Source organism: Zosterops lateralis (genome assembly GCF_965231275.1).
Source record: "Zosterops lateralis genome assembly, chromosome: 11".
NCBI classification, from domain to species: Eukaryota; Metazoa; Chordata; class Aves; order Passeriformes; family Zosteropidae; genus Zosterops; species Zosterops lateralis.
In genome coordinates this window covers 17481581-17504650 of record NC_139771.1, presented here as the reverse complement: position 1 = coordinate 17504650, position 23070 = coordinate 17481581, and the positions used below count along the sequence as shown (strand labels likewise).

General features: G+C 44.5%; 1 protein-coding gene across 8 annotated transcripts in view; it reads right to left on the bottom strand.

Annotated features, from left to right (window-relative positions):
- The window catches only part of MITF (melanocyte inducing transcription factor), a 101081-nt gene extending 83084 nt beyond the window's left edge, over positions 1 to 17997 (bottom strand). For 4 of the 8 annotated variants that reach the window (XM_083869616.1, XM_083869620.1, XM_083869623.1 and 1 more), the window contains exon 1: positions 17581 to 17997. In XM_083869616.1, the coding sequence (XP_083725742.1) occupies positions 17581 to 17684 (104 nt within the window). In that variant the 5' untranslated portion in view covers positions 17685 to 17997. Of the gene's footprint in view, positions 1 to 333; positions 449 to 751; positions 774 to 9190; positions 9400 to 9959; positions 9983 to 17580 lie in introns of those variants that run through there. The other 4 variants (XM_083869624.1, XM_083869626.1, XM_083869618.1 and 1 more) reach the window with 4 other exon arrangements.
- Positions 17998 to 23070: the final 5073 nt, after the last annotated feature.

Here is a 23070-nt window from a genome sequence, read left to right as displayed (position 1 = left end):
TTGGGTCATGGTTCCTATGGAGTAAGCATAAAGCTCGAGAAGAGAGCCCTGGCAGGTTAACAGACCACTGGCACATATGTTTCTTGTTCACTTCAGAAATTCAGTATGTCAAGAATCAGACACAAAGTCCTCAAACTGGATTCACTGGTAGAGATGTCACTGGCTGTAAGACTGGTACTTGTCACACTTTCTGCTGGAATGCTGGTTTTAAGACAACAAAATTCAACTGTATACAAAGAAACAACCATAGGCCAGCAACCATGCAACCCACACATGACTTCTACTGTGTTTTTATAAGGTCAGCAACACGATTTTAAGTTCCATCCAACCCACCATAACTGCAAGCTGCCCCAGCAGGAGAAGTCTGGCCCACAGTCTGGTTCTCAATCCTCTCCTGGGTTGGGTCTCGTTAACTGTGTGGCCATAGCAAAAGTCTGTTCTGTCAGCAGATGGAAAACTTTTTGAGCATGTGTGGTCCCTTCCCATTGAATCAGTGAGATAAACCAACTCTCCTTACAGTCATTTAGCAGCCCAGATCCTTCTCAGGATTGGGCACAGCCATACCTTGCAGAGATCAGCTGTAGCACAAAACCACACCCACGTAGAGCAGAGTCCTTCTGACAAGTGTGAGGTGAACTTTTACCCCACATTACTGCCTTGGAAATCGAGTAGCTAAGTAAGTGATAAGAAGCTATTTTTTACCTTAAATCGCTCAAATGATAGCAAAGACAAAGCCTTTGATTTCACATACCTAAGTTAGAGAGGATAAGGCTGGAAAAACACCAAGCCCTCTGCATCTTCACCTCCAACGTTTTCTGAAGTAGACAATGACAAAGAATTAGTAAAGGTGCACTTTCATGGGAGAAGGCACATAACAGGGCAAAAGCATCGTAGACAGCACTGCTCTGCAAATGTTCATATTTTGAACTGGATCAGTTCCACAGTCTCTGGCTCCCAGACCAAAAAGAGATATGTAATCAGCATTTTGTTTATGCAATGCTCAGTATAAAAGGGAAAACCTGTGCTTTATCCTTGCAGTTACCCGAAACTCTTGGGCAGCAGAAACTGGTGCAGTTTTCCAGGCTGTTTGAGAGCCTGTCCCTTATATCCAATGGCAAGTCAGCCTGTATGAACTGGTGTGATGCCAGCAGACAGCCCTGCTAGGACTTACCAGTTGGCACGTACTCCACACATCATACGGGCAATAAACTGACACTTTCTGAGGAAAATTAAACACATCTGTACTCAGTGCTGGGTACAGTTAAACAGTCCCCTTGTCAAAGGAGCTGGGGACTTTTCTTTGTAACACTAATGGCTCTGGTAGGATGTAAAATACAGGCACAGCAGCATGAAGAACTCTACCAACTACATCACAAAGACCAGGCCAATTTGTGTGGAGGAACTTCACTCCATGCAGGCATAATTCTCCTTCATGTACCACTTTCTGCACCTCTCTCCAACAATAAACTCTGCAGAATATGCTGGAGTTGGGGTTCAGACCTTCATTAGAACAGAAAAGGGGATCTCCATCTTTACACACCTCTCCCAGCCCCTGCAAATGCCTCACACCTTCTGGTAGTTGTACAGTCATGGCCATCCCATGTCCAGATTTCAGAAAAAAAGCTGTACAGCAAAACCTCGGTGCAACAAAAACTCAGTGTGCAATATGACAAATACCAGTTGCACTACTAACTCCCACTTTAATTCAGAACATCACTTAACCTTGCAAGTGCAGAGGCAAGACTATGCCTTTAACACACTTCTCATTAAGAACTCAGCTCCCTGTAAACTGCATATAATCAAATTTCTGCACTACTCTGTTTCGGTTTCTCATTACCGCGTATCTTTCATGTTTTAATTCACATGACATTAGATTTGCTGCACTAAATGAGCACCTTCTGAACTCCAGAATAAAATGGAGGTTAATTACTAAACCAGATTTTTAAGTGAGAGTAAAACTCTATTAATGCCTAAAGCAATGCTAAACCTGACAACTTAATTGAAGTTGAGCATTGCAGAGTTAAACTGCCCCAGCAGCTTTACTCAAGCTGCAGCTCACACATTAAGACCTCCCTGGATCCCACATTTTATGCATATGAGAGGGGACAGGACTCCTGATCCAGAATCTTGCACTTGCGGTGAGCCACTCAAGTGGCATTTTGTGGTGGTCTTGTAAGATGTCCAGACCTGTCCCCCACCTGCTTCTCACCTGCCTTGGCCACACCACTGAGCCTTGGGATAAACACGAGGAGACAAAGAAAACAATGGGTAAAAAGAGCTCTCACTTAATGAATTACAGGTAGAGGTAAAAACTGCTATCTAGATGTGCCAACATTCAGCATTCACATGGTGTTAATTCTGTCACCAAAGCACTGAACAGCTAACCATGCCCTGAGTACTCTAATAACTGAGAGTGCAGTTATTACTGCTCACTGTTAACCATCTAATCTACACAAGAAAAGCCCAAAAGGATTGCATAAATGTATTACCCTCATCTAAAACCAAGAAGTAAAAAGGACTACTGAATCTACAGGGTTTCGGGTTCCTTTGGAGCTTCTAGATGGCATTAAGAAATCTTATCTCTTCCCCAGAAAATGCTGCTTTGGGAAATCACCCGTAACTTTCTGCTTATTTCTCAACAGTTATTGGAAATGCAAAAGGAACGAAGTCTGGAACAGTAAACATGGCTTATTTTCTATACTTGATGTTTTGCTGTTGCCAGTCAACTGCAATTATCCAAACATGTCAGAGCTGGAGAATACACAGAAACGAAGGCAGCCTCAGAAAACACAGACTGGAAAATGGACACAGACTGGAAAATGGACACAGACTGGAAGATGGTCATCTTGATGGCTGATACCAAGGGAATCAAATGAGACTGCCATGGCAGGGCATAGCACTGTACTCTTGCTTGTTATTCACACTATCTTTGAAAATTTTTATATAATTGCTACACTTCATTTTACCCTGGAAGACATCTCCGAAATAAGCTTTTCCAGTAATTCCAACAAAATTTTCTTTATGCTAAAGAACATATTTTTTAAAATCTCCAGTTTGTTGGCCCTTGAACCTATCAAAAGCAATCTGCACGAAATTGAAGCATAGTCCTAGAGAGTCAAGACAAGATCAGGCCCAGCTAAAGATTAGATGCTCAATTCCATGTGATATGTGTTTAATATAGCTTGGCCAAAGTGCATTGAATGCTGTCCTGATGAACAGAAATAGCTACAGGTTACACAAAGCCACATTGTGCACAGCTCACCAAGGAACCGATTCTAGAATTATCCCAGAGCAAGACATGGCCAAAGTTCATGTTTACTATTTTGGAAGTAATTTCAGCTTCGGTGTATGAATTCATAGCAGACAAGTTAGTGCTGGTGCATCAAAGAACAGGAATATTTTAGTCAACAGCCTGGTGGAATTATTATACATGTTAAACAGTCCAGATAACATCACAAGCAATGAGTGTCTGTCAAATGCTCTGCACAAACAAAACCAAGGCACAGTTCTGCAGCACTGGACGCAACCTCTGCTCTGAGGCTGAGCTGCTCATTAAATGCAAGGTTATGTTGTAGGGTGCTTTGCATCCATCCACAATGGGCAATGGCAGAGCTAAAAACTAATCTGTGTCAAACAGGGATGGATCAAAATGAGGAGGAAAACTTGTCAGCCCTTGAGTCACGACTGAAGGATGCAGTTTTGCCCACCAGGTCTTAAGTTTCACCTGTACAATCCATTGTTTTTAGGGCAAAACCCAATAGTTTAGATAAGAAATGCAGCCCCTTGTTTTATTCCAGAAAGTAAAGCTGAGGGAGTGCAGCTTGGGGAGGAGACGTGCAGCGTCCTGCATAGTCCATCTTGTGTGCACTGTGACACAAAAATCAGGAAACAGCTTATGTGTAACCCAAAAAATAACCCAAAACACACACACAAAAAAAAGCCCCACACTTGCTTCACTGTCAGAGTCATCAATATTGGAAGAAGTCATCCAGAGAAGTTGTGAAGTCTCTGCCTTTGGAGGTACTCAAAACCCAGTGTGACACAACTCTGAGCAGTGGAGCTGGACAAGATATGCAGAGGAGTCACCTCAGTGACCCTGTCAGTCTGTCTGGCCACTGGGAAAAGCTTCAGACTGTTAGAAATAACTGTATTCCAAACTTCCATATCCTGTCCACGTGACACCCAGCTTCAGATCTGACAACACTGCGGTTGGCTTTGAGAACAACTCAGTTTTGGATCCAGAAATCTGTGGTCATATCAAGCTCCTTTTCCAGGGAAGCCACAAGAGCACTCACTGTCACAGCAGGCAAACAGACATGTGGGGGCTGAAGGAACTGTTCTGTGACACAAGCATGTGCAGATCTAAATACTCATCTCAAACATTATCATCAGGACGTCAGAAACTAAATGGGCAGTTAAGTCTTTTGTGGGGAAAAAAAAAAAACCAAAAAAACCCAAAAAAACCCAAAAAAAACCAGCTGATAGTGCTCATCCTCTGCTAAAGAGACTATACCAAAATTCAGTTAATTCTGCATCTCATGTTGAAAGGATTATGAATTTATCTTTTTCTAGTGGGATTTTTCACTTTTCTAAGTAGTATTTCAGTGAAAGTGGAACATATTAAAATCACAGTGTCAGGCTCCAAAGTACATCAGATTTAGGATCTTGCCATATGCTGAACACTCTTCTCCCAATCCAACAACACAGATTTGAGCCCAAACCATGAGCTGAAACTGAATCACAAATAGTCCTGAGCAGCACAGCTCACATACTCCAGGCTTGGTGGATCCCTCCTGTGTTTGTTACAGGCCTGGGGCTGCAACGAGATGAAACCTACGAGTACAAAACCAATTGAATTATTTAGGATTCTGAAATAAAGACTACACAGAAGTGTTGTGTTGAACAAAGGTCTGATTGAGGCAGATCTTTAAACATATGCTTAACTTCAGCAGGCATTTAAGTCTGATCTCTTTCAAAGAAGCCTCATCCCAAACACTGGATGCTTTCTTAGCTCGCAGCTCCCACTATACCAAGGAATTAAAGTATATTTAGGGGAGAGGACAGTCTATGCAGACATTTGCTCAGGAAGAATGCTTTTGGGAGACACTGTACATAATTTTAATATTTCAATTACTTGTACAACCTCAGACAAGCCCAAATTGTTTCTAAAATTCCAGCACATCAGACATCTTCCTCAATTTAAACTCAAATTCTCATCTTCTAGCAAGAAGCCAGGAAACAGGAAAGAGCCTGTTCCCAAAAACTTCGATAAAATTCAGTTAAATTATCCAGATGGTTTTCATTCCACAGAAAATACTAAACCAACAGTCTGCAAAGCATAGCATTTTCTAAATACACAAAATAAAGAGAAAACAATGCACAAGTGGAAAGTGCAAATGCTGAGCCCATTATAATTTTGTTCCAGCAGAAATGCAGCACAATCAATACAATCTTGCAGTTCTAGAGGACCCATCTTTCTGCTGCCAGGGTTGCTCTGCAGCTGTAAGCCCCACCAAATAAACTGCACGCAGTTCAAGCACTTAATTTTTCCTGTGCTACATGCAGAAAGGAGGAACTGCATTCCCACCCACTTAACCTCCAAAACCCAGCGTTCCCTACAGCACAAGAAGCCAAAGAGCACCTGCTGAACAACTTATGTACTTTGAATGACTCTGCAAGCAGCCAAATTTAGCAAATTTGCTATTTTCTCCAAAGCACAGCCTGATTCTGCAGCTCTTAAATACAGGGAAAACTGCCTTAGATTAAATAGTGATTACGGATTTAGAATTTCAAGAGCTGTGAAAGTCCTTACCACAGAAAATAAACCCACTGAGAAGAGATGAGGACAGATACTGCAATTTTCTGTTCTGTGCTATTTAATAAATCTCAAAGCAATGGAATTAAATTACAGATAGGGAAACAAGCATCTATATAATTACATGACAACACCTGAAATCATTCAAATCCACTACCAGCAGAATCAGAAAACTGATCAGCAAGACATGAGCCATGAAAAAAAAAATCTCTGCAGTTAGAGATGGATATTCATCCCTTTTACATGGCATCTCACTAAAATGTTTCATAGCAACGGGGCAGGAGTTATCCCGCAGCAGGGGATGGGACTGGTTATCACACAAACCAGCAGCATCCTGCTGAGTACACCCCAAAAAATGAGTAAACAGGCCAGTGAGCAAACTCAGTACTTAAACCAAGTTTCTCAAATGGGAAGAAATCCCTGAAGTATTTCTCTAGATGATTAGTTGTTTTCTCATGCAGTGCTGCTGGTTGCCCTGCTGAGCTGCAGCACAGTGATGCTCTCGCAGTCCTTGGGGAGAACAAGACCCTCCCAGCTCCCCTCTGTGCCTTCCTAAAACAGTTCTGAGGATAGAAATGGTGGGATCACCAGCTGATGAAGACACCATTAGGTGCCCCAAGTCGAAGCTCACTGCAAGAGTCACCTTTTCTCAGCAGCCTCCTTTCACAGAGCCGGTGCCCAGCGCAACTCTCAGCACAGCAGAGCTGCATTCAGGAACACAAGGGCACTGGACCTGTTCCCCTGCAGGTCTATTTATAGTCTCAAGTGGTGCTGCAAGGCAAAAAGCCAAGTGGTCCCCAGTTTCATAAAGCAAGTCCCTGAAGATCCTACCTGAGATCCAAGAACGCCCATGAAAGACCACTGCAGGCACAGACAGGGAAACTCTGCCTCATGGACATCGTTGCACCCTAGCACAACTCTTGCAAGCACCTTCATTAGAAAGGCTAAGTGAGGGATAATTAAGACTCCTCCACAAAGGAGGACTGCTTTGGAAAGACAGCAATTACTGCCTGCTAAGAGGGATCTCTCCCGGAAAGCAGGAGGCTGCTGTAAAGGTAAGGTGGCCAATTCCTTGGGAAATACCAAGAAAGCTGCAAGGAAAACCCCCTCCCCAGCTCTGAAAATGTCCAGCAGCAGGAGCACCAACCCCCTTCCAGCCAACCCTGGTTTTGTTGTAGAGGCAGCTCCAGCACCTCTGAGACCCTCATGACAGGCAGACCCATTTTACACTTTTCTACATCACTTGAAAAACACAAAGTCCTTGCTGGCCCACAGAATCTTCAGGGCTAATAGCCCCTACAGCACAGCTTTGTACAGTATCAAAAGTTGCATTAGCTGGAAACCAAATTATCACTTGCACAGTAGTTTTGCAATTAGATTGAAACTGTAAATTGTGCAACAAGCTAAATTAAAAAACAAGTTTGTGATACAGACATAATCTTAATTCAGCTCCTGCCTTACTCACCTTACTTCTTAGTAACTTGTTTCTACACAGATTCAAGCTCCTTTTGCTGTACCACAAATGACTTCACATTCCTAAAAAATTAAGCACTCTTAAGAACTAACGTATGTTTGTCGTCACTCTTAATATCCACCTTTGCCTGAAGCTTTTTCACCAACACACACCACTTAGAGGCCTTTTGAGCATCAGAGTCCACACCACCCTTCAACTTCCCTGCAACATTTCAGGATTCCTTTAGTTCATCCAACTCTCTCTGCCCCAAATATCACCACTCTTACTTTGAGCAGCTCCCCGTATGTCACGCTGTGACCTCAACTACAGAGATTTGGACAACTACCTTTTAGATGGAGCTGAAAACCATCTATTTTCTGAGCACATCTTACTTGCTTCCTGGTAGAGCTGTTCCATTTTATACAAGTAACTATTTTCTGGAGCAAAGTCAGAACAAGCCCAGTGTAAGTATTCTCTCCCTTGTGTTACACCAAGTCACTCCTGCCCCTACCAGGCTCAAACAACACTACACAAGGCAAAATGGAGAGGCTTCTGCAAAACAAAGACACCTCACAAAGCCCATGCTTTATTGGTCTGGGCACTCCCAAGGACAGTGGGCACTTTCAATCCTGTGTCTTGAGTCACAGTCAGGACTGGAACTCAGAACTTCTGTGTGCTGAGTGGACAAAGCTGGTGCAGGGGGATGTCATACTACCTGCTCTTCCTCATTTCTGTAAGAGCACACCTGCCCTGGGCACGTCAGCCCTGGGAGGATTTAGCAACAGCTGCCCTGGACCCGACACCCAAGGCTTTGAGGGACAGCATTCATTCAGCACCACCAGCAGCCTCTCACAGCCTTCCCTGGCCAACTCAGCCATTCCCAAACTCCAGGCCAGGGCTCACCAGCCTATCTGCAGCCACCTCAAGTTCTTTAAGGAATCCAGACACCCACCTCATGAGTTTTTTTTTTTAAATTCCACTAGGCAACAGAACACATAAAAATGAGATGACGCAAGGCCAACCCAAAGTTCCCCTAATGAACATAGCCCCAAGTGTCCAACAGGATGTGACAGGTGGAGGGGCAGGCGAGCCCAGCCAAGGATGAGGTCACGAAATGAGCACTTTGCACGGCACACTACTAATCTTAAATTCCAAACTCATTATGCACAAGTCTAACAAACAAAGGAGCAGCTTAGCAGATTTACAATGTACCTTCTCCAAGGGTGGAATAATTATTTATCTGATAGCAACCTTCGTGATACAACAGCAATAAATAAATAAATGATCCCAGCAACTCTTGTGAACTGTGCCTGTGGCTTCACTAGACAGACTGACAGCTGGAACGTGCCTTTAGCTGGCTGAGCTTGGGTAGAGTTGTAAATATTTGCTACAAATAAAATAAAGCTTGCTAGACTAAGCAGAAACCCAAACACAGTAGTTAATGGCATCCCAGGGGACACAGTGCAAGAGACCCACAGCCCCCTGAACTCCTCCCAATGAACAGACCTTACTTTTTTTTCCCTTTGCTTTTCTTTAAGATCATTCCCTCCTGCACATGTACACATGTCAATACCATTCTGATTTCATTCTCTCAGGTTGCAAATTTTATCCAGGCTGAAGTTCACAAACGTTATAGAAAGGGTTTGTATTCCTAACTTGGCTTTCCAGCTGCATATTACCATGCAGCGACACATCCAGAAAAAGCATTTCCAAAGTCATACTTTATACAAGCTTTCTCCTTTATTTAGATAAAAACCCGAAGAATCCTGAAAGGAAATAGTACATGTGCACAAAACATGCTCAGCTAGGCTCTCCCACTCAGATCTCTCAGATCCTTTTCCACTTCTATGGCATTTCTCCGACCTCCCAGTTTGAAGCTCCAGAACCACATGTTCCCCTTGCCCATATTCCCAATTTCTCACCATCTGACAGCTTCCAAAGTCTGTTCCCATCTTCTCACCCTGAAACAGTATCTCCAGCCCAAGTTTTCTAGCTGGCTGCTTCTCCTCCAGAAAGGATCACAGCAGTTCCTGTTTTATGTGTTTATATGTTACAACAGGACTGCTGGCAGTAAGATTAGTAAGAATCATTGATTGCCCCATTCTCCATCCTACAAAGCATCCTTCACTTGGGCCATTCTGGTTGTTCCCACTTCTTGTTACTTTTCTCCCAGCTCCAGACCCCAATTCCCTTGCCCTACTTGTTTCCCCCATTCCTCCAGCAGTTTGTGTTGTCACATATTTGCAAAGAAAAGAGACAGCACCTCAGCATTTGGGTTACAGGCAACCTTTAACAATATACCACCTTACCATTGTGCAGTTTTAGCACATTAAAACTGGCAAGATTCCAGCACCTAAATATCTCAGAGATTATCAACATCTTTCCAAGAACCCAAAATACCAACATTCACCCAGATTTTCTCAGAATTCACCCCAAATAAATTCTTTAATGCAACAGCAGGCCAAACTGGACATGTAATCCTTGCACACACAGATTGCTTTTGTAGGTTTGAACAGACACAGACAATCCTTCCAACTCCCCAACACTTCAGTGCTCTCTTCAGAAGCAGCCTCACAGGGTGGTCTGAGAAAACCAGACCCCCAACATGCCACACCAGCCCAAACTGCAGGTTCAGGTGGGTTTATGCCCACTTTGTGCCAGAAGAGCAGCACAAAGGAAGGTGCAACGTACCTGTAAATCTAGATCAGTGTTTTTTGGGGAGCAGTTGAGGAGGATGAATCCAAGTCTTCCCAGAGGTGGCAGCTGCAGCATCGTCTCCAATGCAACTGTTTCCCTGAGCTGTAATATCCCTATGAAATACCAACTGCAGGACTGGGCTCCAGCCACCTGACACCGTACCTCAGGTGCTCTAGAGTAAGAGAAAAAGGGTCTGAAAAAAAGGCACTTGTTTGTCCTTGATGCTCATTTCTGCAAGGAACACAGAATTCATAAACTCCACGTCTACAAATGTATGTCCACCTGCACTGTAAAGGAATAATCTTCATGGGAACTGATTTTAAAAAAAACTTGTTTACGGTTAGAGGCTGCTAATTACAACATTAAAATACTAGCCTGAACCCCACATTACACTTGCATTCTGTTTTACATAGCAGTATACGTAACAATCATCACAGCAAGCTGCTCTGTTGGCTCATGCTGGAAGAAGTAATTATATATCACAGCAACACAATTTTGCCCTTCAACCTGCCAGTCCAGTCCATGCAGCAGCTGCGAGCAGCAGGTCAGGGTGGGGGGAGCCTTCAGAGTGTTTCTACATGATCACTTACCACTGAGGAAAAAACAGCTAAAAACCACCAGCCCCTGGCTTGCACGCTTGGCAGAAAGCTGCTAACACAAACATTACAGCAGCCCTTGCAGCAGGGATGTTACCAGAAAAAATGAGCTCGATCCAAAGGCACTATGAGTGTTGAAGTATTAACTGAGAGTTGTAGTGCAAGCCTTCCTTAGTAATTGTCACCGTTTCTGTGCTTGCACCAGTGATACCCACACTGTCCTGTCTCACTTGGACACTGCTATGACCTCTCTGAAACACTTATTCTCAGGTAAAGCCCACAGGCAACAGTGACTAAGCCCTATGCAAGTCACAAGCTGAATTTCTGGGCAAAGACACTGAGACAGAGCCTTTCAAAAGGCACCCCAAAACTGTGTGTGCCCACCCACAGCAAGCAGAGCCTTAGGGTGCCTAACACTGAAAACTGCATTTAACTTCTGCCTCCCGTGGACTGGAGAATAGCCAGACCTCTTGCAAGACTTTGCCTCCGGTGAACCTGAATATTTCTATCTTGACACTCAAAGCAGCATCAGGTTTTTCACAGCTGTTGCTGATAAAGCAGTGGCATAGTTATATTGTGAATATGCAATAAAATTCGTTTTCCCGTGCTGTTTTCCTTCTCCAGTATGAAATGAAGTGTGAAACTACACACAAGCCACCAGTTGTGCTGTTACTGTTTAACTAGAGATTATTAAAAAAAAAATCATCACAGTTCTCGTATAATATGATAGTGATGCAACAGTTAACTGTCTAGCAAAATCTGCCATGCCAGGCTGCTTATTCATGTTGTTTTTGTTTCAGCAAGAAGTTGTATTAAAAGAATATAATTTTTTTAAAACAAAAATGTTACAGCCTGTGTATTTCAAAAACTTTTTGAATACAAAATAGAATGAGACAGACAATAATGGCCAAGAGCCTGACCAGTTTAATGGAAGTTGGACTCTCATTTTGTTCCCAACACTGAAACAGCAGATTGTTCAGAGAAGACAATTAACAGCCAACACACAATTTCAATTTTTTTTTTAGCAGAAAAGTAAACAGAAAATTACTCCTTCTGTTTCATTTACAAAGTCTTAAAGCACATTGCTTTTAAAAGCAAATGCAGGAACAGGAGGAGAGCATCGTTAAGTGTCAGAACAGGTTTCTCCTGTACCCTCATTTTTAAGCAGCTGTACTGATTTCTCCCCAATCAGCTTTTAATCAGAGAACATGGTTAAGAGGCTGAATTTGCTTGTAAAATAGCACATCTGCAAATCTCTTCTGCTCTTGCTTCCTAGTTTTCTTCTAGACCCTGACCAGACAGTACAGCAGGAATTAGTCATGCTGCCTACCACCGTGCTGGAAAGGACCTCTGATACACTGCCCTAAGTGCCAAATAAAAACACACACAGTGCACAAGAGGCTCTGCAATGACTTGTTAATGACAATGGGTAGGTTCACAGCAGCCCCACAAATTCTAGACCAGAAGCTTGTGAAATTCCCTCCACTCTATGTGGGGAAATGAGCAGCACCAAAGGCAGCCCAGCTCTCCCATCAGCAGGCCTGCACAGGCTTATTTATTTTCAGCCTTTTAAGAGATAGAATATATTGATTCAAATTATCACCCGGAATCTGTAAACCAACAGCAGCCAGCTAGGGAACTTTCCTGCTCACCAGAAAAGTGTGGATTATTTTTTTTTCCAAGCAGAATGCATATGTACTCACACACAACTAATGCAGCCAGCAGTCTGATAAATAAAAAAGCAAACACATGTGCTCGCTAAAAGATGCACAGTCAGTGCAGCCAGCTCAGCCTCAAAATATCTGTGCCCTCTCTGATCAGCTTGGCAGCCACACAAAACCCTACTGAGGAAAGCAGGCCAGGGAAGCAAAAAGGTGACGCTCAATAGTTCGTATCAAAGCAAATGCTGAACTGAATTTCATGGGCTATTTCTGTTTCCTTGCTAAATAGCAAAGGCCTACTGCAAATAACAGAGTGAGAGTTTTGCAGGAGAGAAAAGGTCACCCAGGATCTCTCGCCATGGAAAATGCTGTGCTACAGACAGGGAGCAGCACCCCGTGTAAAGAAAAATACGGAAATACCACTTATTGTCTCCACATGTTTATACAACAGACACTCCAACAGCAGCCTTCCCTTTTAAGACTGTTTTCAAAAATAAAAAAAAAAGTACAAAAAAGATGTGGTGAGGGTTTCCTTCCCAGTGCAGCGAATTTGAGGTGCAGAATAAACATGGAATTATTGACTCACTCACAAAAATGTTACCGGAGAGATTTCAGAGACATACTTCTGGCTTAGCTCTACTCCCACTGACGTTGGTTCAGACTTTTACCACTGATTTCAGGCAGTGCTGGCCTACGTAGCACTTCCAGCTCAGCTATTATTACCTTTTAGTTTAAAATATGTAATGTTCCTCTGTAACAGACGGAAAAATATTTCAGGAACTTTTTAAATCTGTTCCTCCAAGATACATTTTTATTTTTTTTTTAATCACACTGAGACACGGTTCCTGGATGCAAGAACATGTGACCTGTTCTAAATAAAGGATATTTTCCACTTCTTGCACAACTGGAACAGATATAAGCGGTAGCTTGAACAAACTGCATTGCAGAACCCAACCAGAATATAAAACACTTGAATAAGATCCATAAATAGCAGTAATATGAAAAGACTACCTCCAATAAGGCACAAACTCAATGTTAAGCCTAATGTAATCAAGTTCAAATTCAATCATGCTGCAAAGTTCATTTACAAAATTAAATTTGATCATCTGCAGGCTAAGGCACTAGGGCACTTTAGAAGAGTCCTCTTTGGCTCCAGAGTAAGCACAACATTTCAAAAACGTGTGTCTATTTGGTGAAATTAATATTTCCTCAACAATCATTTGTATTAAAAGGGAAGCTTTAACTAAATCAAGACTTCAGCGCTGAGCACCAGATTAGAGGAAAAAAACAAAAAGGAATCCTTTACAGAGGATCCTATCTGGAGAGAGATGAGACACCAGCTGATATAAGTAAAATATTGAAGGTTTGCACAAAGGAAAAGGTCTTTGGACAGCAGGAATGATGAGAATTTTATAAAGACATCGCTGCTTTAACAATGACAAACTCTACATTGCAATGTTATTGCTCATAAAACAAAAATAAACTTCCTAAGAAACTATTATGCAAATTAAATGTATTTCCTAATATTTTCTCCCACTAAAAATTCTTCAGTAACTGCATCATTTGGGTGCTTTTTAACCAGTCTGAAAATATAGGCAACAGAGAAGGGCACAAATAGCAGTAATTTATCTGCAGGTTTTATTAAAAGCATGAGAGTAAATTACAACAGCTGACAATAATTTGCTGGTGCTTGTAATATCACACAGACCATCCAAATGGACACACACTGCAGACAACAAAAAAATACAGAGAAAATCAATTTAATATAGAAAATTTTGCTGCATTTGCCACACCTGGGTTGGTTCAGAGTGCCCTGTGCAATGACAGGCTGTACAGCCTTTACCTCCAGATACCAGTTTGAAATCCAAAATATTGCCAAATGTTTTAAAGAATCCACATTTGAGATGTAGCTCAAGCCTCCAGTGCTCTGCTGACTGCAAGCAGACACGTCAGAATCTGTGTTTACTTCTGGTAATAAAACTCCATCAATTTCATTGTATGTTGCTGGTACCAGGAAACAAATCTTATTTGCTTGTTCATTATATAAACACACACATATTTAAGTGTATGTACTTGTAGATTAAAACTATTATACTTTGTGAATATGGCAGGAGAAGAATAAAATATGAATATGAGGGGGCAAAAATAGATCTCATTGTCTTACTGGGTAGCCTGAAAGCCCATTTTCCTCCCACAGAGAAAAGTGACTCTGGAGAAACCAAAGCAACTGAAACATCATCTCAGTTTTCAAAGACATTAGACCATGGCAAATTCCAGAGATCCCATGAATGTAGGTATTACTTTGCCCAAGGATCTAAGTTCTCATGAGTCGGGAGAGTTTGGGCAGCATGGGTTTGCCTGATCTGTCTCAGCCCCATGTATCTTCTCCACCCCCTGTGATTAAAGCTTTTGCTGGGCTTACATTTTAACTTGGCCTCTAGCATTCAATTGTGGCTTGGCCTAAGTTAGTACAGTATTTACTGCAAAAAGCTTTTATTATTGGACCCCTTGCGGCTCCGGATTGCAGACTTGAATTATGAAACAGGGATGGAGTAACTGCGAGGGCACGTTGGAGAGGAGAAATCTTTAACTGGATGTCACATATTGGAAAACAAGCAATCTGGGAGGAAACAAATAGGAGAGTTTCACTGAGAAGGACAGCAGTATCAGCAGGGCTGAGTTAAACTGGTCAACAAAACTGTTTATTCTTGTTTCAGAGCACTGACATTCTTACCTATTTCTGAGCAGGATGAAATTTTCTCTGTGCTCACAATTTCAGCTGCTATGAGTAAGCCAAGGATGCTTCTCAACTCTTATGGTTAAAAAGATCAGAGAAAGCCCTGAATGTTGCTAGGAAATCAGCAGTTCTCACCAGGGAAAAGAGCAGATTGCTGTTTAGACTCAGCTCCTCACATCAGCTCTGGTTTGCCTGCTCCCCAGGCACCCTTCCAGAGCCAGGCTGCGGAGACGGTAAGAAAGCAATTCCCATGGCCACAGTCCCACAACTACACCACGCTGACCTGCTGCTACTCCACTCACTGCTATGCAATTACTCCTGATTTACATCCACAAGAGAAAGCAGCAAGGTGATGCTGATACCCTCGATAATCATCAGTCAGACTGGTTCCAGGCCTGAGCAAAGCTGAAGGACTACAGAAGTCCTCTGAGATATGATCGTGAAACAAACAGGTTTGTGAGCAACTTCTGCCTTCTGTTATCATAAAGTTTTATCAGCCTGGCTCCCAGGGACAGGTTTATATGGACCTGGCAGGGCCCCTGACTCCTTTGCATCTTCATCTCCCACAATACCAGCAAGACAGCTGAGACTCTCCCTGGAGGTATGAGCTGTACGTGAGCTGGGCAGGCTCCACACTGAGGTTAACATGTCAGTTCACTATCTGCCAGAAAACCATGGATTGTTATTCCGCCCTCAGGCCTCCCTCTTCTCATACACACGGGTACAGGCAGAGGGACACGAGGCAGACTGGGACCAGCTGGTCACTCCTCCAAAAAGCTGTCCTGGAAACATCAGGGCAGATGTTGGTCTGAGGCACCACCAGGATGTCAGGATGACAGACCCCTTTAAACCCAAAGGGTGGGCAGTGCTGTCTCTGCAGGAATATCAGGTAAGGATAAAATGGGAAAATTCACTCCAGGAAAGTTTGAAGAAACAACATTTAGAAAGCAGTAAAATACTCCAGTGCTTCATTAGAGAGTTTATTCACTCCTCCCTGAGAGAAGTGAACAACGCAAGGCTGCATTCGGGTCCCAAAGCATCAAGTCACAGGAGTGAAAAGCAGTTGCAGCATCTGTGCAAGGTCATATGCAGACCTGCCACCTAAGCTCCAGTGCAGACCTGCTATCCACGCTCACACCAGGAAAGCACAGACAAACTGCTGACTACAGAGAGGACAACCACAAAGGGACAACTCCTGCACACCAGTTAGGACAGGCAGCTGGTGCAAACAGGGCTACTGGGCCACAGCACAGCAGTCGTGACTGCTGCACTCCACTGGCAACACCAGCACTAAACCCAAAGCCCTGTTTGTCACTCAGCTGCCTCCATCACAGCTGGAACCCATCAGTGCTGCTGAACCCCGTCTGCTCTGCACATTAGCCTGGCTCTCAGATAATTACCTGGGTAATGGCAATTTCCCTGCATGACCTTAGGGAGCAAAGGAGTTCTGGCAAGTTCAGTTTGGTTGGGTGGCCTGTCAGGCTGTACATCACCACCTCTACCTGCACCATTTCTGAGCAGTACCAGGGGTTCAGTGTGAGACAGGCCACAGGAGGTGGCCCCACATATGTCAGCCCTTGTCACAGCAAGAGTACTTTTTAACACCTTTTACTACAAACCTTCAGTGTCTCAAAAACATTCAGAAAATGATCAAAAAGCAATTTATTTACTTTGAAGCTTGTCTGACAGCACTGTCTGTCATTCTAGCACTCTCTTCTTTTAATATTTACATTCTTATTTATTCTTTCACTACACACAGATGTACGAAGAGCAGCGTTCAAAACTAAAATATGAACACAGAGCCTGGCTACGAACAGACCTGATTACAAACACGACACGCTCGCAGCAATGACCTTTGCAGAGTGCTGAGGTGAAATGGAGAGTTCCTTGAATGAAAAAAAAAAAAACAGAGGGAGAAACGTGCCCCAGCTGACAAGGCGGATGCTCAAGGCGCGGGAGAAGCACCGACTTTCTTTTTCCAGCAGCAGGACGGACAACGGGCCGCTCACAGCCCACAAGGGAGGGAAACACACACAGACCGCCTTATTTCCCCTTTACAGAGCATATCTAAGCGATGCAGCCGCTCCAGATAAGCAAAACGCGATCTATTTCAGGGAAAAAAACCACTCTAGGAAGAAAAGTGACCTACCTAGCAAAAAGTTTCCAGTCCCAAAGCAACTGGAAGTAACAAACTCGCTCTCTCAGGCTCCAAAAAAAAGAAAAAAAAAAAAAAAAAAGAAAAAAAGAAAAAAAAAAAAACCACCCCAAAAAACCACACACACACACACACAAAATTTATTAAAAAAAAACAAACAAAAACCTAACCAAAAGCCATACTACAAGAGACCCTCGGCAGCCCCGCGCTCGGGGGGTCTCGGCCTCGGCGCCCACCGCGGCAGGGCAGACTCGGCCCGGCCTCGCCCCCGCTGCCGGCGGGGCTGCCCCGGGGTGACAGCCGGGCCCGCACGGCCAACAATGCCCTTTACATAACGCGGGCCCGGCCCGCCCTCCGCTCCGCCAACAACGCCGCTATTATGGCAGGGAGCGCTCGGCGGCCGCGCAGCTCCGGCCGCGGGGGATGCTCCGCGCTCACGGCCCCGGCCCCTCGGGCCTGCCCCCACCTGCTCTTGAGGGGCTGGCTCTTCAGCTCGTAGTACGTCTTGGGCTCCTCGTGGAACTCCTCGCCCACCTCGAAGTCCGGCACGATCCCCGACTCCGCCTGCATCGTCGCCGCGGCCGCTGCGTGAGGGGAGAAGACGGGAGGTTACGGCTGCGGCGCCCCAGCGAGCCGAGCCCCGCCGCGCCGCCCGCCCAGCCCCGCTCCGCTCCGCTCCGCCGGCTCAGCTCGGCTGGGCTCGCACACGGCGCCGCCCGCCCCGCCTGGGACTTGTAGTCCGCCCCGGGGCCGGCCCGGCCGCCTCCGCCCGCCGCGCACTACAAGTCCCGCCGCGCCGCGCCGTGAGGGCAGGGCCGGGCCGGGCCGCTGTCAGCCCCGTCCAGCCCGCCCCATTCCCAGCCCATATTCCCCTTCCCGGCCCATTCCCGGCCCGGCCGTGCGCGCCACCTGCCGCCCCCTTCCCTGCGCCGCCCCGCCCCCCGCCGTGACGTCACGCGCGGCAGCTGTGCCGTCAGAGCCGCGTGACGTCACGCTGCCCGCAGCACATCCAGCCGCATCAGCGGCCGGGGCTTCGCCTGATATCCCTGCACTTAGAAGGGTAACAAGCTGCGACGTGGTGTGGACCCTCACAGAGGACAGCAGGGTCAAACATGGAAGGCTCTTTATTATCTGACTCTAATTCTACTTATATACATTTTTTACAGAGGGCCCAGATTGGCCCAAGGAGGTCACAACCTCCTGACTCCATTGGTCACTATGACCATCAGTCAAATTCTCCTCTCAGAGAACAACTATGCAAAACATACAGATAAGTTCTAAGAATATGATATTGTTTATGTGTTACCCCTGCCCTTAGGGGGGCAACAAGCTGCGAATGTGGTGTGGACCCTCACAGAGGACAGCAGGCAGCAGCAGGGTCAAACATAGAAGGCTCTTTATTATCTGACTCAAATAATTTATTTATATACACTTTGTGCAGAGGGCAAACCTTGGAGGAGGTTACAACCTCCTGACCTGACTGGTCACTCTTACTTTCAATCAAGTTCTCTCTCAGGGAACAACTATGCAAAACGTACAGATAAATTCTAAGAATACAATATTGTTTACGTGAAGCAGCATGAGAATGGTGCTGCAAACACTTGAAAGCAAGAAAATCAGGGGCGACATTCGCCCTCTGCAAAGCGCTGCGGGTGTCCCTAAAATCACAGAATCGTGCACTAGTTCAGGTCGGAGGGGATCCTTAAAGCTCATCTCGTCCACCTTCTGCCATGGACATCTGCCACTATCCCAGGTTGCTTCATCCAGCCTGGCCTTGCACACTTCCAGGGATGTGGCAGCCACAGCTGCTCTGTGCCAGGGCCTCCCTGTTGGAACCCGGGATGCTGAAAATATCAGGATTTCTGCTGTGACAGGTAGTGACCCTCAGGAGGGCACTGCCTTTGACCTGAGGCTGTGGGAATGGCTTACAAAGCTGAGTGATAGCACTGAGAGAGTGTGTGTGTAGTTGTATAGAAGTGTGTAATGTCAGAGGGTGAAATATTTAAGGCTTGGGGTTTTTGGATATAGAATATAGTAATATATATAAGGGCCAATGTGGAGGGATTTGAGCATTGCCTGAATCCTTCTTCTTGACTGTCATCTTCCTCCTTCTTCTCGGGTTTGGGTGATCATTTTTGGTTGGTTATTGAAAGCCCTCATTGCAGACATTGAGTGATCTTTAATTGGGTTATAAATAAAAATAACTCAGGTGTCGGGTTTTAATTGGTTTTACTTATTGTTTAAAAGCTCTTGAAACAAGTTGGAAGGGGACACTTTCTTGTCTTGTTAGACAGAGCTCACACTTCATGAGACTATAACTTAGAAATAACAAACAACCAAGTCCAAACACAATACCAACGTGTCTAGCATCTTCTGTCCAGACCTGGCTAGAACTAACACCAGCACACCTCACCCTCACAGGGATCAGTGTCTTCCTCAAATGCAATCTAAACCTGCTCTCTCTTAGTTTGAATCTGTTCTCCCTTGTCCTGTCACTACAGGCTCTTGTAACAAGTCCCTCTCTGTCTTTCTCGTAGGCTGCCTTCAGGTACTGGAAGGGAACAGCACAAAGGGCTCTTCATCTCCCCTTGGGAATATCCGACACAGGCAGCAGGTGTCCAGCTGCAAACAATATTCCTGTACTGCTGCAGATGCAGGAAATCAGCCTTGCCAGGAGTTCAGTTAGAGGGGAGGGTGTGATGGGTTTGAATGCCCACAGCAGAGATCAAGTGGTGATAGAGCGTGGGACTTATTGTAACTTACTTTGACAGGTACAAAAGCAATGAGTGTTTGCATCCCAGGACTTTGCACTCCTCCAATTAAGTTCCCAAGCACAAGAACTGACAGCTCGTAGTGGCTTCCTTTGAACTTTATCTGCCTTTATAAAGAGTCCAAAGCTCATAAACGTGGCAAAGATAGTAAAATAGAAATTTGAAGCCAGCTGGGCTTCAGTTATTTCCAGCAGAAATGTTTTAATGCCACCTCATCTTTCCAGTTTGGCTCCTGGCATGTTTGGGACACTAAGAGCAGATAATCTCAGAACACAGAGGTGGGATACACACCATTGTACCCACAGAGGGGCCAGTCCCAGGGAGAGCCAAAGAGGGGGGGCTGGGTGGGAGGGTGGCAGGGAGGTCTTGGCATGGGAGGATTTGGATGGTGTCAGGGATCAGAGATGTCCTGTGCCTGCTCAGCGCCTCTGAGTGATGGTGTTGGTCCTTCCTTGGGTTCAAGGACCTTGAAGGTGGAGAGTCCCATTCAGAATTTGTTAAATGATCCTGCTTGGCCTTTGTTGTTTTCTTCAATTCAGGGGTTGGTGCTGCAGGAAGATGGATTTCAGGAATGGAGCTCTGTCCTTGTGCTCACAAGGAGCCTTTTATCAGCACTGACTATGACTCAGGACATCTCTGATCTCCCCTTTCTTGTCCTGTCCCCTTACCTGCTGTGACATTAGAATGACAGGGACCCCCCTCAGTACAGAAATTCCATAGAGAATTTCATTCACAGCATTTTCCCAGAGCTTTGACCTCACTTAATGAAGTCATAGTCAGGCTCAGAGGTCTGGGACATTGAGGGCGCTGTTGATAACTGATGCCTGATAATTCTGGTGCCATCATATCATAGCTAAAATCACACCACTCGTGTTGTGCCAGTGGAACAGCAGTAACTCTACCACACCAGATAAGCCAGGAAAAGTGTCTTTTCCATACATCCTCTTCCTCCATCACAACTGCCAAAGCTGCTCAGTGCTGCACCAGGGACTGCTCACACCTGGGCAGCCAAGACTGCTGTTGATTTCAGGCAATGTGAGATTTGATAAAATAAACCCAAGAATTTTGGCTTGCTTCAGAAATTTAAGTCTCAGATTATTATGCAGCTGCCAAACTCCAAGCAATGACTTAATAGCAAGAGTAATTACTTTAATGAATCAGATACAACAAATTGGATAATGCCCTGAAGAATGTTCTTTTGAGCCCACATTGGCAGATGGCTGGGATGGCTCGACAGAGGAGTAGGCTTGCTAACAGTGCTTTGGGGGGGAAAAAAAAGGCAACCAACAAACAATTAAAAACAACTTAGAATAAACCCAGTGCTAAGCTACATTTACAGCCTGAGCCTCTGTGGGTTAGGGGGTGTTGCTGAGGAACTGTGTTTTCACAAGTGAGGAATCACTCCATGATTTGATGAAGGCAGTAAACAGCAGGACTCATCTCTTTGCAATGATTTTGCTTCTATTTTTCCAGGTGTAAAAATGAGATATTCTCTTCTGCTGTTCAAAATGTACAGCTTATGAGCCTTCAGCTCTGTTTTAATTATAGCACTAGTTCTAAAGAGCAAAGATCTTTTAAGCACATACATATCCCAGGCAATGTTGCTTCACTTGAGCTACCACAGCCTCAGCAGGAGCTGTGTGTGCAGCTCCCAGGGAGAAAGGAATCTGGTTTACTTCTCATCAGACCATGAATCTTTTGTTTCTGTCTTGCTACCTCTGTGCAGTGCAAAGTTTTATCTGGAGTTCTGATCACGGCAATTTCTCATTTCACCTGGGCTAACTGGTACCTTGACACTGCTTTGCTGAGTCATACAAAGTGTTCTATTCATAATAGATGTCACCCATGTTTATAATATCATTTTAGAGTTCATCTTTCAGGGTGAAAGAACAATACTTCCACTGTGCCTAAGCAGGATACTAATTCGTAAGCATGCCCCAAAACAAAAATGGTGCTAAAAAATGAGTCTTATTATGCCAATATTGCAATTAAATTGCTATAAAGAAAATTAAATTAACCCCAAAATACATATCAGGTAAAACTTAAGATGAAGTGACTGTTGTGTTGCTGCAGGGTTCAGATTTCTGTAAAGTTACTCTCTATAGCTGGAATTCTGTACAGCTCTGTTGATTGTTTTCCAGTTATGAATGTCAAACTGCTTTAGGGAGGTGAGCAAGAATAATTATCCAGTTTAACAGAGTGAAAAAAAAAACACGGAAGGGTCATTTGTCAAACATCAAACCAGTGGCAGAACATGAACTTCAATCTAGTGTTCACATCATGGGCATAACCCTCCTAAGACTCTTACTAGGAAGTGTAGAATTGTCACTCCAAAAATGACAACGGCCTAGAAGCAAGTCCCAAACACTCTCTGGGAGGTAAATTCAGGTTTCATAAGGATATTCATATTTAGGGCTCACTGGGAATACTCAGCTTAGTTTTCTATTGCTTGAAAGCAAGTCCTTGCTAACTCCTTTCCAGAGTTGGAAACTAACCCAGCAATAATGGCAGTCTCAGTGTTTATGTGACACCCAAATTAACACAACCCCCTCAAAAGCCATGAGCAGTTGTGTCTGGGCTCCCCAGGGCCGTGTAGACACTGGGTCAGCGTTGTTCAGTTATTTTTCAAATGGTGGGTCTGATTTTGCTAAAGCCATTAAAATGTGCTCAGCTTATTGGGCAAATTCTCCTTTTCAGAGTGGATTCTCATCAAGACTGAGAAACCAGCACGAAGGTTCAGGAGTCTGAAGGACTTTGGTTGTGCAGCTCCTGAGACAGGTTTATCAGGAGACACAGCTCTTCCTCATGCTGAACCAACATTTCCTGTGATTTCAGCAATGATTTTCAGATACCATGGGGTACAAAATTTAATGTGCAGCAAGCACATTGAGCACAGCTGCTACGTTTCCCCCCCATTACTCTTTGCAGTTCCCTTATTTGTAATATCCTCATTTATAATTCTCGTAATTTGTATTTTTCTTCTTCTTGCCTACAAGTACCATCTAAAACAATTGTCCCATCAGTAATGTTACTCCAACCACAGTCTGGGGATCTCTAGTTGACAGCAGGGAGCAACGACATAGATTGATATCTCTATATGTAGGCAAAAAATTGACACACAACTCAGCAGAGTTCCCAGTTTGCAAGAATTCCCCCGCACCAACTATTTGTGCATTCATGTGAAG